Source organism: Hyaena hyaena, unplaced genomic scaffold, assembly GCF_003009895.1.
Source record: "Hyaena hyaena isolate Hyena2069 unplaced genomic scaffold, ASM300989v1 scaffold_82, whole genome shotgun sequence".
In the NCBI taxonomy this organism is placed as follows: domain Eukaryota; kingdom Metazoa; phylum Chordata; class Mammalia; order Carnivora; family Hyaenidae; genus Hyaena; species Hyaena hyaena.
Genome location: NW_024080713.1, coordinates 1676613 through 1692367, shown reverse-complemented (window position 1 = coordinate 1692367; position 15755 = coordinate 1676613). Strand labels below are relative to the sequence as shown.

The 15755-nt window shown below is 53.3% G+C and overlaps 1 protein-coding gene across 2 annotated transcripts; it reads right to left on the bottom strand.

The window, feature by feature from the left end:
- Positions 1-22: 22 nt before the first annotated feature.
- Positions 23-15550, bottom strand: CLEC2L (C-type lectin domain family 2 member L). 2 transcript variants are annotated; one of them, XM_039234057.1, is made up of 5 exons: positions 15361-15550; positions 5976-6050; positions 3598-3764; positions 2610-2710; positions 23-636 (listed from the first exon to the last, which is right to left on the bottom strand). In XM_039234057.1, the coding sequence occupies exons 1-5, from the start codon at positions 15548-15550 to the stop codon at positions 525-527; spliced, it is 645 nt and encodes a 214-aa protein (XP_039089988.1). In that variant the 3' UTR covers positions 23-524. The 2 variants fall into 2 exon arrangements, with proteins under 2 accessions (XP_039089988.1, XP_039089989.1); XM_039234058.1 differs by lacking the exon at positions 5976-6050.
- Positions 15551-15755: the final 205 nt, after the last annotated feature.

Here is a 15755-nt window from a genome sequence, read left to right as displayed (position 1 = left end):
AACAAAGGGCAGCAGATTTCTCTGGAAGCCAGTCATGTCTTTATTCCATCAGTGACCACCACCACAGCACCACAGACGCAGCGGGGGCCTGCCTGCGAACCCCGGGCAAGGCAACAGGGCGGGTGGAGGGGGCCCAGCGAGGGGAAGGCTTCCCTCCCTGCCTCCCCAGCACCCGGAGACATGACTGTAATGCACTCTGTGTCGGCGCCGGAAGAAGTGTTCCAGGCCTGGGGCCAGGGAGGGACTTGTTGGGGTGGCTAAGGGTGGACTCTGAACTTGAAAAGAGACCCTGGGCATACGTGTGTGTGCATGCGTGTGTGTGCGTGTGTGTGTGTGTGTTTGGGGGACGCCTACACTACTGAGCATGTGGGGTTTGACTGCTGAGCCACAGGACCTGCCTGGGGCCGAGGAGACCAGGAACCAGCGCTGTGGTTCCTGGACGAGGCCGGGGCGGAGGCCACCCTCCTCACTGTGTCGCCTTGGAGAGGAGCCTGGCTGGAGGGCTGCCTCTGGCCTGACCCATCTCACGTGTAGGCCATCTTGCTGCACACCCAGGGCCGGGTCATCAGACACTCCGTCGACACCAGCCTGGTGGGCTCCACGAAGACGCATTCTCCCAGGCCCGAGATGGAGAACCTGGGGCCAGAAGACAAGAGAGCAGGCGATTACAACCTGGCACACACAGCCTGTCACTGCGTGGCCCTGGAGGCCCTGTGGCCTGTCCCTTCCCTCTGGAGCCACCTTCCAGTACTTTTGGCCCCTACAGAACTTTCTAGTGCAGCCTCCCATTGCTTCCCTAGTGTGTCCACCACGGCTCCAGGCATGTGGGCAATGCCCGCAGACATCTCCTGAACACAACCTGCACTTTCCTATCCTTCTAAAGTCAGCTCACTCATCCGGGAGCCAGGATCCGGTTCAGGACCACCCTGTGTCCCCGCTAGTCCCCGAAGCACCTGCCTGCACCATGGGGCACCGCCTGTCACAGCCTCATGGGGGCCTGTCTGTCCCCACCAGCCCCCCAGGCAGTCAGCTCCTGAACAGTGGACCGCGTGCTTCCCTCATCTCGGCTCCCCTACAGCGCACAGCGTCAAGCACAGGAAATGCTCAGCAGAGACCAGCTGAGTTAAACTACCTCCCAGGGGTGGACCCGATTAACCCCAGCGTTTGATCCCCAGGCTGTGTTGCCCACAGATTCACTGACATCATCAGGGGATGTGGGGGATGGGGGTGCTTTCTACCTAAAATCATTCCTGTGAATTTCAAGATTGCTTCTTAACCTCACTGGGCACCCTGATCTGAGTCCCCTGCCAAGGCTGGCGCTGGGGTCTCCAAGAGAGGACACCAGAATGACCTCAAGGGAGAGTGCCGGCCAGGACCGCCAAGGCGCCAGAGAAACGTGGCCTAAAGGCCTGTTGGGTGACAGGTGGTCAGCACGCCGGGAACCTCAGCCTCCAGGGCTCTCCCCACTTCTGGGAACGGGAAGCTTCCAGAAGAGGGGAGAAAGGGGCAGAAAGTGCAGACTCCTCAGCACCTCTAAGGATAGGCCTGGGATGAAGGCAGGAGAAGGAAAGAGAAAAAAAGGAAGAGATGATGAGGTCAAAGAGGGGTGCAGAAGGAAGGGCTCGGGAGGCAGGGCAAAGGAGGGAAGGAGCTGACGGGCTGCTCGCCCCCTAGAGGCTACCAGCAACTGATGCAGCCCCCAGCCAGCTGCGCGGGAAGGCCATGGTGGAGCGCGGGGATCAGCCCTCCCGCCTCTCCTGCCTTGGGGTCCCTCCTGCACCATCAGCGGCAGCAGCAGATGAGCAGCTGGGCCCCCACCTGGCCTCTCAGGGTCTGGACTGGAAGCTGAGGTTCTTATTCCCTCCCTGGGAATTCCCTTCGTTTCCCTAAGCCTGGACTGCACGCCCGGCTATCATCACCCCCCACTGCCACAGACATGCACCCCCACCCCCGCCCCCCATGACCACTGCCACCCGGCACCCCACAAACCAGTCCTTTATACGGCACACCTGCCACCCATCACACACTCCCGTCCACACCACTCGGGTCACACAAGCAACACCACCCCTGCACACGCCCCCAGCACCCTCACGAGATGTTTTCAGGAGAATGCGCCCAGCGCCCAGCATTCAGAGCCCCCTCCCTCCATGGTAACGATGTCCAGGCAACAAACAGCTGTTCAGAATAGAGGCCCATCTCCACTCTCTCTCGAAGGCAGTGTGGTCACGTGGCTAGGTTCTGGCCAATGCAGAGGGACATCCGGGCACGGCTTCCCCTTCCTCGGAGCCACACTGAGCCCCGCAGACGGAGCCGCTGCACGGAGCGCCGAGATGGAAAAGGCCTGGCGGCAGCAGAAAGCCCCAATGACTACACACAGCAGAGCCGCCACACCAGGCTGGACGTGAGAGGACAGAGAGAAGGAAGGCCCTTATCGTTTTCTCTGTCACACGCCGCTCAACCTGGAGGTTAGTAGCTCTAGCCAGCACAGACCCGAGTGGCTCTCTCTCTCTCTCTCTCTCTCTCTCTCTCTCTCTCTCTGGGGTGCTGTGTCCAGGGAGCTAGTTCTTTCAGTCTAAGCTCAGGGGCCAGAAGATGAAGGCTCAGCTCACGTGTCTGGGTCAAACGGGTCCCCGTTGATCCAGTGGAATTCGTCCCCGACTCTGCGCAGGCCAATCCAGGGCTCCCTTCGCGTGAACTTGAACATAAACTCCTGTACCAAGGCAAGAGGGAGCCCTGAGTCATATGAGGTCTCCTGACTGTTCAGACATCCCAGACTAACCTCAGCTGAGAAGGCTGGCCCCCAGGACATACAGATGCAGAAAGACCCCTCACTGCTGGGGTCACAGAGTGTGCTGCGCTCCCGCTGCCCTCCTGCCCAGCAGTTGCTGCAACTGCCCGGGAGCGTGCCGCCTAAACCAGGAAGCCTGGAACAAAGTTCATCCTCTCAGCTCAGATTTTTAGGGGCCCCTGGATGGCTCAGCCGGTTAAGTGTCCAACTTGAGCTCAGGTCGTGATTCTGCGGTTCGTGAGTTCGAGCCCCATGTCCGGCTCTGTGCTGACAGCTGGGAGCCTGGAGCCTGCTTTGTATTCTGTGTCTTCCTCTCTCTCTGCCCCTCCCCCCGCTTGTGCTCACACACACTCTCTCTCTCTCTCAAAAATACATAAACATTAAAAAAAATATTTTTTTAAAAAGCAGTGATCAGCTATTTTGGATTGCCACACCACTGTCACCCTCAAAATCCAAAATGGACAATAGACTGGTTAATTGCGTTCCTGTCACATTTATACCAATAAAATGGGTGGGCTTTACATGAGAGCTCATGCCCTGATGTGGGCTCATAGAAGATGCCAACACGTTCTTCATCCACAAGCGCCTTGGTGATTTGTAATTCTTACACTTGACAATACAGAGTTGAGCTCAGCAAACCAGCCTTGGATTGAAATCATCGGCCTTTATGACAGCAGCAGAACCTACTCCCACCCCACGGGGCCCACCTGCACACCCCAGGCCGGGTGCGTTCTGGAAACACGTCACAGGGGCCGCCACGTCCCAGAAGTGTGGTCCTCCCCGAAGGTCCTCCCCTGGCCCAGGCTCACCAGCTCCTTCTGGCTCTGAATCACAGCCAGCACAGCCTCGTGACTATGGCAGTACTGCCGGCCCGTGTTCCAGTCTCTCGGCTCCTCAGAGAAGAAGTAACATTTCCTTCCGTAGAGCAGCCAGTCCTCTGGGCAGGGTGCTTCGCACTTGATACAGCCCTTGGAAGCTGCAGGAGGATCGAGAGGACTCAGGGTCCACCAGCACGCCCGGCCCCTGCCTGGACCTGAAGAATCACGCTCAGGGGCCCAAAGTCCCCCCCCTCCAACCTGCCTGACTTGCGTGCCCTCCAGTGATCACTCAGGTGGCTGTCTTCCCAGGCGAGCACCTCTCGCAGTGCCTGGCTGGTAATAGGTTGGGGGCTGAATATTAGGAAGATGAGGTGTGGGAGGCTGGCAGGGACAGGACCGCCAGGGGAAGTGGCAGCAGATTAGCCCCTGGGTTAAGATCTCCTCTCCCTCTCCAAACTCCTGGAGCCTCGGAACCCCGGAAACGGAATTAGGAAGGACCTGGAGGCCACGCGGGCTCTCTCCCTAGCCAGGGTGGGAACCGGCAGCCCGATCTCATTGGCTCACAACTCAACCTGTTTCACTGCTGAACTGCCGCCAAGTTCTTTTTCATTGTTGAGTCCCAACCTGCCTTCCTGAGACCCATTCCTGCGGGTCCAGGCTCTGCCCCCCGGAGTGACCCAGAGCAAGCCCAGCCCATCTTCTACTGCCTACTTGAAGAGGACGCCAGCCTCCCCTCATCCAGGCTTCTGTAATTCCTTGCAAAAGATGCTCTACACATCCTTCTCCATCCCGTCTGGCTCACTGTGGCATGTCCACGTAGTCAGCAAAATGCCGCCGCTGGAACAAACTAGAGCACACAGGAGGCGGCCCCACCCATGCTGCCTTCCAGTTGCTGTGGGCTTTCCCACGAGCAGACAGCCTCGATGAAAAGAATCTGTGGGTATGTGCATACGTGCACCTTCCTAGGCAGGCAGAATATGCTTGGATCGTTTTCATATGACCTCTTTCCAAGCCAGGTCTCCCCTGTGTCCAGAACACGTATAAATCACTTTTTAAGTCCATATGGAGGTCTTATTTTTATTTCTTCCACCTTGATCTCATTCACATTGGCTCCTCTGAGGTTTGAAAGATACATTTTAATCTTGATCTTTTTTTCCATCTGTCTTCAAAGCATACTTCCTCTGTCATCCTAAGCATCCTTGCAACACCTACAAACTCCATAAGCATACTGTTGTTTGTGTTCATACGAGTGACTGATTAAAATGTAGACCAGGACAGAGCCAAGAACAGGCCTGTGGTACTCCAGCCCTAGGGATCTGTAGCCACTCTGACACCAGTTAAATCACCGTCACTCTGGCATATCTGCACCGAGCGCTGCGGTCACTTGAGAGTATTGACCATGGCGTGGCCACATTTCAACTGCTTTCCACAGGATCTCCAAAGAGACTCTGTTGTGCTTTACTAAAATCACAACATGCTATGTCTTCACATTGCTCTGACCTCCCAACACAGCATTAGGACAGAAGGAAACCAATTTAATTTGTAGTGATTATTCTAGGTGAATCCAAGCTGGCACCAGCGGTCACCATATTCTTTTCTAAACACTCACCAATCCCCTGCTTATCATGCATGCCCAAAGGTGAAGATTTAGTAGGAGCGGATACTCTCTTTGGACTTTTCTCCCATTTCGAGGTGCCCGCCTCTGGTCTTATGGTACTTCTCAAAGATTAAGGATGGAGGCAGTGAAATCACTTTGCAGACTCTTCAGAACCCATGACACACTTAGACTTGGATCCATTAAAATCAGCCGTATCTCCTGGTCAGGCAGCCTCACGTGTTCTTAGTGGCAGTTTCCTCCTTTTTATTCCTTGCTCCCTTTCAGTTCCACATGGGAAGCTCCCTGGCAGAGAAGCCTCTACCTCTTTCCTTCCTTCCTTCCTTCCTTCCTTCTTTCCCTCCTTCCCTCAGCATTTAGTGGCCCTACCACACAGCAGGGCTCAATAAATGTTCATTAAATGAATGAACGTGATCTTTAATAAGGCCCTTATCCCCAAACCATCTCCTTCAAGAAGCAGCGCTTGCCTAACTCACCTCAAGTTGGTTCTGTGGTCTCGAAGCATGTATGGAATAGTCCGTAAGTAACATCACTCCTTCCCCCCATGTGGAGTCAATGTGTGAATATATTATTTTTGGCTAAACTCTCATCTATAAACAGCACTCTGTTTTCAGTGCTTTGTTCCCCACAGAATACGTAGTATGTCTGGAACCTTTCTTTACCTAATTAGACTTTACCTAATTTGACAAGATGTGTCTTTGTATATACGTGTCTATGTATACACTTGCGTGAATGCTCTGACATCCGTGCTCACCCAAGATGCTCATCACCACCAGGATGGCGAACAGAAGGACTGCGATGGCCCCCAGCAGGAGACGTGTGGTGGTGTCTGAGAAGAAAAGAAAGCGGTTCAATACCTGGCCACCCACCCCACTGCCAGTCCCCACTGCCAGCCCCAAGTCCTGATAGTGGGAAACTCTGGCCTGAGCCCAGCAACCTGTGTTTTGTTTTTTGTTTTTGTTTTTGTTTTTGAGAGAGTGTGTGTGCACATGAGAGAGGGAGGGGCAGAGAAAGATGGAGGGAGAGAATCCCAAGCAGGCTCAGCACAGAGCCCAGTGTAGGGTTCGAACTCATGAACCATGACCTCATGACCTGAGCTGAAATCAGGAGTCTGACACTTAAGTGACTGAGCCACCCAGGTGCCCCATCAGTCTGTGTTTTAGCAAGCCCTCCGCGTGATTCAGATGCATGCTGAAGTCTGAGAGCCCGTGTTCGGGAGCACTGTTGTGAATCTGTGACACCCCCGCCCCGCCAGCCTAGAAGCCATCCTTCCAAGGCTCTGAACTTGACCATCTTCTGTGCCTGTCAGGGTTTTCCAGTCCTCACCTTCTGCTGCTTCTCTGCCTGGTCCATGGTTTTGGCCACATGGACTCCTTGAAGTAACCCAACCCATCCTCAGAGTTCTCCTCCACCACTGCTACCTCTGGAAATCCTGCCCATGTCTACACCTGCTATCCTCTTCACAATACCTCTGCCTTCTCCCCTTTTAATTATTTTCTCTATCATTGAAAATTTTTATTTTATTTTCAAGGGGAGAACCCCTTGAGACTTTAGACGTAGCCTATTAAAGTTCTTCTTACTGTCAGAAAATAGACATCACATAAAGTTGCCATTTTAACCACCAAGTGTACAATTAGTGGCATTAATTACATCCATGATGTTGGGCAACTATCCCGTCTTTTTAGTTTTACAGATAAACTTGTTCATCACCCAAACAGAAACTCCGTTCTGATTAAGCAATCCCGTTCCCACATCCCCCCCCACCCCCCCAGCCCCTAACAACCTTGAATCTACATTCTGTCTCCTTGAATTTGCCGTCTAGATATTTCATCCAAGTGGAATCATACAGTATTTGTCTTTTTGTGTCTGACTTATTTCACTTCACCTAACGCTTTCAAGGTAATCCATGTTGCAGCCTGTGCCAGAATGTCATTCCTATTTACGGCCACGTAATATCCCGCTGTATGAATACATATGTATGTTACATATGTATATATGGTCGTGGTTGTTGTTTACCCATTCATCCACTGAGTGACACTTGAGCGGACATCAACATCCAGTCCGTAACAATGTTCTTGAAGAAGCGTCCCCCAAAATGTTCAGAGCTGCTCCAGTCTAATTTTGCCTTCCCCACCCACCTGCAACCTTAAAATCTCCCTTTACCAGCAGCCTGAAGGTCTCTCTGCCTCGCTCAGGTACTGGCTCTCCTGAACCTTCTATCCATTTTTTTCCTGGTTTACTCCCTCATCTCGGTGGAGCACATCTTCCAATAGCTGCCTGAGAAAGGACCACCTCACTACACAACCACCAACGGTAACCTTCGTGCCGTGTCCTACGGTGAATGATCCCCCTGGAGCTGTGAACTCAGAGGCCTGATTATTACAGGCTGGAGAGAATTTTCCTGCAGAATGTTGGAGGCATTACTTAACTGTCTTCTAGCCCCAGTGTTGCTCTTGAAGAGTCTAGAGCCGTTCTCATCCATGATCCTTTTAATGTCAATTACTTTCCAAGGGGGCTGGCTGGCTCATTTGGAAGAGCAAGCCACTCTTGATCTCGGGGTCATCAGCTGGAGCCCCACATGGGGTGTAGAGATCATTTAAATAAATAAATGAATAAACTTAAAAAAAAAAAAAAAAGAATATCAATCGCTTTCCGCCCCCTGCTGGAAGCTTTTAGGATCTTCTCCTTATCACACAGTCTTCTAAAATTTCATCATGCATGTCATGCCTTAGTTTGGGTCCATTTGCATCCACTAAAGTAGGCAATCAATGGGCGCTGTCATTCTGGAAGCTCATGTCCTTTGGTTTCAGAAAATGTTCTTTAATTATATCATCAGTGGTTTCCTCTTGTCCATTTGCTCAGTCCTCTTTCTGGAAGTCCTATTCTTCAGATGGTAGACCACCTGAATTGGTCCTCTGAGTTTCTTTTTTTCCCCCTTATCGATGATCTTTTTGCCTTCTTTGCTCTATTTCCTGGGAGATTTTTCTCCACTTTATCTTCCTGCTCTCCTGACTTTTCCATTTCGGCAATTATTTTTAATTTTCAGGGTTGTTTTTTGTTTTGCTGTGATTTGCTACTGTTCTCTGAAGACCCATTCTGTTTCTAATGATGTCATATTTGCTCTTATCTCTCTGAGGGTATTACTGATAGCTTTTTGGAGGAGGAGGAAGTGGGCAGAAAGCTTATTTCTCCTTGTATAGTCTGGGTTTCCTCCAAATTGCTTTTTTTTTCCTGTTCATTTGTTTTGGTCTCTAGTTTCCAAGTCAGAGAGTTTCCTTGTATGTCTGGAATTCCTTGGTTATTTGTTGATTAATGCAGGAGGAAAGAGTTCAGTGGAGTCCCTTAAGCTGGGGAAAGCTTATTAACTGTGGGGTCCCAGCGGAGTGACCAGGCTGGGCTGGTCCTGAAAGCTCTCTGAATGCTAACTTCCTCGGGTTTTCCCTCTGGGGTGGGCCAGAGTTTCTGGAGAAGTCTCTTCTGTTTCTCTCCCATAGGGTATAGACTCTTCTGGGCAGAGAGGCTGGGAGACCGTCGTAAGCATTCAATATGTAAATGTCCGCCTAACTGCTTGCGCCCAAATGCACTGCTGTCTCGAGGCCCTTCCTAAGACTTAGCCTCAGGCTGCTGCCCGGGCTGGGAAGACGCTGGACAGCTGGGAAAGAGGATCTGGGGAGCTAAATCCTTTCTAAAATGTTTGACCAGCTCTCCCATTTCAGCTCCACCTTCATTCGCCGCCGTGATGACCGGTGCCCCCATCTCCATACTCTGGAGTTCCGCGTGTGACTCAGGTCGTCCCTCTGCTTTCCCAGCCTTCTCAGGCCGGTGGAATCAGCCAGCACTCATCACTGACCCCTAGCTCCCAACTGTGTTGCTATCTCGTTGTCCTTATGGCCTTTTAAAAATCCCTTTACTGTTGTGTTACTGAGCTTCTGGGAAGAAAGGGGATAAACGTGTGCATTCAGTGTGCCATCTTTACCTGCAAGTGCAGCTGGCATTCTGGAATCCTCCCTAGGAGCAAATTCTTTTCTTTTCTTTTTTTTTTTTACAAACAGTTTATTGTCAAATTAGTTTCCACATAACACCCAGTGCTCATCCCCACAAGTGTCCTCCTCCATGCCCATCCCCCCTCCCCCCCACATCCATCAGTCCTCAGTTTTTGTCAGCATTCAAGAGTCTCTCATGGTTTGCCTCTCTCCCTTTCCCCCACCATTTCCCCCCTTCTTCTCCCCCTTGTTCCTCCGTCAAGTTCCTCCTAATCCTCCTATACGTGCAAACATATGATATTTGTCCTTCTCTGCCTTACTTATTTCGCTCTGCATAACACCCTCAAGGTCCATCCACGTTGCTACACATGGCCAGACTTCATTCTTTCTCATCGCCATGTAGTATTCCGTGGTATAGATAAACCACATCTTCTTGATCCATTCGTCCATTGATGGACACTTAGGCTCTTTCCATGTTTTAGCTATTGTGGAGAGTGCTGCTGTGAACATTGGGGTACATGTCCTAGGAGCAAATTCTGTGCCAGGACTTGTAGACGGCCAGGAGCCCAGGAGCAGGTGGCTGCGGGGAAGAGCGGAGAATAATGCCTGTCCTTCTGGGCTGGGCTCTTTCTGCTCTTTCTGTGTGTTCTCTGTTGTCATCAATGGCAGCTTGTCGGAGGGCTGATCCCCAACCCCCCACCCCCCTGCCTGATGACTGCCTGCAGCAAGTGCCCTGTGTGCATCCTTCCTCTCCCTTCTCTACTCGCCCGTCTAGGCCGACACACTCTGGCGCCATAACACTTTGTGCCCTGAAGATAAGAGCACAGCATCTTAAACCACTTCGCTAGGTTCAAATCCCAGCTCTGCCACTTTCTAGACGATTTAGTTACATTTTCATGGCAAAGGTACTTAGCTTCTATTTTTGTTTCATTTTCTTCACCTTTAAAATGAAGTAATAGTAGTGTCTGCCTCTACTAAAATTTTATGAGAAGTCAATGTTCAGTGCTTAGCATGTGTCTGCCTTAGAAAGCTCTAGTTCAGTGTTAGCAATTGTGATGATGATGATGATGACGATGATGACGATGATGACGATGAGCCCACAGGCTGCTTTAGGTAAAGGCTTGTGCTTTACTCACCATTGGATTCCCGACAGTAGGGCTCAGCCATGGCCTCGCATGTTACAGAGCACCCACTGGTACTCAAAAACCTGAGGGGGATTTAGCTACACTGAATGACAAATGCACTCTGCACGTGCAGCTCCGGTATCACCAGAACCGGGGAGCCTCTTCGTACTCTCATGGGGATAACTGCTCTGGACGCCGCACCGGGGACAGAAAAAGGACATTCCAGGGAGTCCTGACTCATCGCTCACTGCTGCCCTCACAGGGGACAGCTGTGGGGCCGGACAGTCCAAAACAACGTTGTATTAGTTTCCTAGGGTTGGGGTGACAAAGCCCCACAAACCACATGACCTAGAACACAGCACATTTATTATGTCTCGGTTCTGGGGACCAGAAGTCCGCAGTCAAGGTGCCAGCAGGGACACACTCACTCTGAAAGCTAGGGGAGTCCTTGCCCACTTCTTCCTGGCTTCTGAGGGTTTGCTCGTGACCTTTAGAATGGGGCGCCCGGGGGACTCAGTCAGTTGAGCATCAGACTTCAGCTCAGGTCATGATCTCACATTTGTGGGTTTGAGCCCCACATCGGGCTCTGTGCTGACAGCTCAGAGCCTGGAGCCTGCTCCGGATTCTGTATGTCCCACTCTCTCTCTGCCCTCCCCTGCTCACACTCTGTCTCTCTCTGTCTCTCAAAAACTAAAAGGTTTAAAAGAAAAAAATTTTTAATAAAAAGAAAAAGAAGCACATGCACTCCAGTATGGCTTCATCTTAACAAATTATATCTATAATGACCATATTTCCAAATAAGGTCACAATCTCGGGTGCCGGTGGTTAGGGCTTCAACATATCTCTTTGGGAGAGCAGGGGGAGGTACAATTCAAGCCATAACAGGGGCCCCTGGGTGGCTCAGTTGGTTAAGTGTCTGACTTCCGCTTAGGTCATGATCTGGCAGTTCATGGGTTTGGGCCCTGTGTCAGGCTCTGTGCTGACGGCTCAGAGCCTGGAGCCTGCTTCAGATTCTGTGTCTCCCTCTCTCTCTGCCCCTCCTCCACTCACACTCTCTGTCTCTCAAAAATAAGTAAACGTTTAAAAATATCTTTTAAAAATACAGTAAAAAACCAATTCAGGCCATAACAAATGTGTAACTCAACAATCATTCCTTCTATGCAATACTCCACAACAGATGGGGTTTGAGGGTGTTTATTCGTGTTTATAAATATATATGAATTAGCCTCATGTTAGAAGGAACCGCTGAAAATCTGGCTCCAACCCGGACAGAAGCCCCATCACCCTCACATCCACAGCCCAAAAGAGGCTCACCGTTGACCTCTCTCTAAGTTGTCAGGGCCATAGTCTGGAGAGCATAGTCTTGACTGTTCAAAACTATCAAATGTAGAGGTTGGTAATTTTTAAAAATTTTAAAAGGCTTTGCTAAATGCATGTGTGTGGTTTTGACTAGGAAGTTGTGGGTTTATGTCTAATCAAGAAACTTTCAACATTAAAAATTCAGAGTCGGTGAGCTCTGAAAAATCCATAGTTTGCGATATGCAGAATCACTCCATCCCCTCTCGAACCCCCAGGCTGCTCACTCTTCCCCACCCCCACCCCCACTGCCAGAAATATCCCCAGCTCCAGTCGTCCCCAGTCCTTCTAGAACCCAGGCCTCAGCAGTGCTGGGTCACCTTTCCTGCCCACTCCCCGAGGCCAGGGCATGGAAGGAAAGGTTAATAGCCCCAGCGAGAGAAGGCTTGATCCGGAGAACTTCTGTCTGGCTTTCTATTTTTATAAAGCTAATTGTTCATCTAAGGGAAGCCGTGAAGTCGTGAGCTCTAATTCTGGTTTAAATTTAAAAAGTCCTCAATTTCACTTAACCTGTTTGGAGAAAAAAACCGTCCGCGCTGGAGGTAGCAGGCTTGTCTGGGGAGCCTGAGCAGGGGAGCTACGCGCGTCACGAGCACAACTCAGTTCTTCCCGATTAGCCTCACGAAGCCCGAGAACTCCCAGGTCAGAGGGCCCTCCTGGCGAACGTGCATTAGCAAACAGTTTGCAAACAACGCGTGTTCTTGGGCAGGACGCTTAGCCTGTCCAAGACGCCGAGCCTGTCCAAGGGCTTCCTCTGCTGCAAAACGGATACAACACTCACCAGCCCCTGAAGGGTGTGGGGCGATTAAATGGGACACTGTGGAGAAAGCCCCCGGCCTGGGGTCTGGCACATAGTAGGTGCTTGAGAAGCGCCTGGCACTTGATACCGAGGCAGCACAGGCCCCCCCTGAGTGTTCAGCTTGGTCAAGGCAAGAAATCTCTCACTTGTCTCAGAACAGGTGCTGGCGGGTAGACCCCTCATCCCATCTCGGGTGTTTCTCAGTGTCACTTGACAGCTCATTCTGTGGACTTCAGCTGTGGGTGGGGAGCAGACTCAAGGTAGGTGATTGTGCCCCCCTCCCCCTCCCCCCCATCATGGGGGCAGGATGTCGAGTCCAGAGAGCTGGCCAGAGGGATCACCTGCACAGCCCACACCCCTGCACCTTTGTGTGGCCCTGACAGGCAGCGAGAATTATCTAGCTTAGTCGATAGGGCAACTGAGGTTCAAACAAGTTTGAAAACGGCCAGCCCATGGTGGTGGAAAGATCTGGCTTGGGCTTACCTGACTGAGTTCTCACCTCATCAAGGTGCCTCGGCCCCTTGTCCTGAGATTTCGGCCCACACAGCAACAGCCTGGAGAGACCAGGCCTGGTCCCTGGGCTCCCCTCTTCTGACAGGAGATGGGGGTGCCAAGGGAGCACCCAGCAGCCCCTCAGAGCACCGGTGAGGCCCTGGACTCGGACCCCAGATACTAAGATTCCTGTAGAAAAAGTCCATAGGCCTCAGATGCTGGGCCTCCAAGGACTAAGGAAGGCCATCAAGGGCGGGGCTGCTTCTGGAAGCACCAGGGAGAGAACCAGAGGTGGCATGAGACGCAGAGCCAGGCTGGGGAGGAGCCCCACCGGGGCCGGCAAGTCAAGGCTGGGGCCGCAAGGAGACGCTGAGAACAGATCAGCGAGCTTCTGCGAGGGGTGGGAGACTCCATGTCCCAAGAGAGCAGTCGGCCTGGGCCTTATTCAACCTAATCGCAGGCGGTCCGCCCAGCCCCAGTGGGGAGCAGGAAGAAGAACGGGTCAAAGTCAGGGCTGGAGGTAAAATAGGAACCAGCAAGCCAGAGGCATTGAATGAGGCCACAGCACCCCTGAACCGGCCTGACCATCAGAGGGCTGGAGTTAGGTCAGAGCAGACCCTGCAGGAATGCCTATGAATGAATGAATGAAGACTTACAGGCAAAAGGAGTGAGCAACTTCAAGACATAACTTGGGTGGGAGGGATGCCGGAATCACAGGCAAATCCGACAATGCCCGACAGAGAGAGGGGCTTGTCCACCTTTATTCAACTCTACTCTTCTCTGCCCGCAATGGCTCTCCTACTCTGCCATCCATCATCTTTGCTTCCTTTGTCCCAAAGCACCACCCAGGCATCTGACCACCCCTCCCTCCAGAGTTTGCACAGCCCCTCCCCCACACAGGTGGTCCAGACCCCCAGCCCACAAGCCCGGGGCCAAACGCTAACATTATAGCCCCAGCCTCTCCCTCCTCGGCAAGCCGCCTGCCTTAGCAAGTGCTGGCCAGGTCTCACCCCTGACCACCACCCCACCTTCCTCACTGACCTGGTCTTGGTCTGACCCCTTGGGTGACCCCTTGGTCACCACCACTTTTCCAAGGGCAAATCCACTGTCTCGTTCTATGCTTGACTCTCAACTGTTTCTTCAGAACAAAGTCCGAGGCCTGGGTGGCCATTCACAGTCTGGACCCTCCAGATTCATCTCGTCGCATCCCTTCCCCTCCATTCTGGTACTCTGGAGTTCATTTTGTCACAAGGGACAAGCTGGTTCTGCCCACCTGGGCCCTGAACATGTCACTCCTCGAGCCTGGGGCACCCTGCTTTCCCTTCGCACCTAAGAGGTCACCCACTCCAAGAAGCCTCCCTTTCCCTTTCTTCTCTTTCCTTTTCTTTTTTATGTTTATTTATTGATTTTTTTTTGAGAGAGAGAAGGAGAGGGAGAAGGGTAGACAGAGAGAGAAAGAATCCCAAGCAGTCTCCATGCTGTCAGTGCAGAGCTTGATGCTGGGCTCGAACCTACCAACTGTGAGATCGTGACCTGAACTGAAATCAAGAGTCCCATGTTTAACCAGCTGAGCCACCCAGGCACCCCAGAAGCCTTCCTTTTCTAATACTCTGCCCCCAAGGGTTGGGTGACCCAGGCTCTGGGCTCTGGTAGTTAATGCTGCCCAGATTCTCAGCCTTTGGACCAAGGATGTCAGGAGAATCCAGAAATCCAGAGAGCCAGCTCTATTCTCCCTTGACAAGTCTAGCATCTCCCCCCTCCAGCCCCTCCCCCCCCCCAGAAACACAAAGTTTCCCCAATGAGCTCACGAACTTGAATTCTATTTTCCACTTGGTTACTGCTGCCTTGGCTGGCCAGGGTCACTCCCTGAGCCCACCTGACTGGAAGGGGAAGGTGGCACTCAAGACCTTGCAAGGAAGAGCCTGAGGCATATTCTCCACCTCTCTCCTCCCTATATGGCCCATCACCGCCAGCGCCCCCATCCCTTCCCACAGCGCAGGGGCGCCGTCTCTGGGGGTCTACAGCTTTTGTCACTTTGCCCAAAACACTTCCACCGGTGCAGATTTAAGCCACCCTCTCAACATGCACATCAGGTGAGAGCCGGTCAGGAACCGCCCCCCTTCATTCTGAAGAAGACTGGGGCTCAGAGCATGAAACCCGCTCCCAAGGTCAAAGAACGGGTTAGCTGCCTAGGCAGGGTCAAGGCTGTAACTGAAGGTGGTCCTTAGCTACGTCCTCCCCAACTCCGCCATGTGGCATCTGATTGCCCTGAAATCAATCCTCCCGGCGCTCCCGCCCTCCCCTCCGGGAGCTCGGCCAAGGTGACTCCGACCCGCCTCCCCGGGGTCCCAGGCCGGGGGAGACGGAGGGCCGCTCGGCGCTTACCCTCCAAGGCCGCCTTCCAGCTGGTGCTGCCCTCATAGCCCGACCCCGATCGCCGCAGCAGCCCCTCGGGTGCGCGGCCCTCCGCCTCGGCCGGCGAGCGCGGCCTGGGCGCTGCGGGGGCGGGCGCGGGGCGCGCGGCGGGGGGCGGCGGCGGCCGGGTCCGCGCGGGGGGCTCCCGGGCCGGCTCCATGCCCGGCGCTCCGCCGCGCCGCGCCCGCGCTCCTGCGCCGGGGTGCGGGGCCCAGCCCGACGCGCACTCGGCGCTCCGCGCGCCCTGCGGGCCCCCCAGGCCGACCTCGGGGGGACGAGGGCGGCGGTTCGCTCAGGCCGGGGCTGAGCCCGGCTCCCGGCGCCGGACCCCCTGCGCCCGGTTGCCGCCGCCGCCTCCGGCCGTG

Coding starts and splice junctions, on each gene's coding strand:
- CLEC2L (XM_039234057.1), bottom strand. CDS start 15,550: ATGGAGCCGGCCCGGGAGCCCCCCGCGCGGACCCGGCCGCCGCCGCCC. Junction 3,765..5,975: donor GGTGGTGATGAGCATCTTGG/GTGAGCACGGAT, acceptor ATCCTCCTGCAG/CTTCCAAGGGCTGTATCAAG. Junction 2,711..3,597: donor TTCAGAGCCAGAAGGAGCTG/GTGAGCCTGGGC, acceptor GCCTTGGTACAG/GAGTTTATGTTCAAGTTCAC.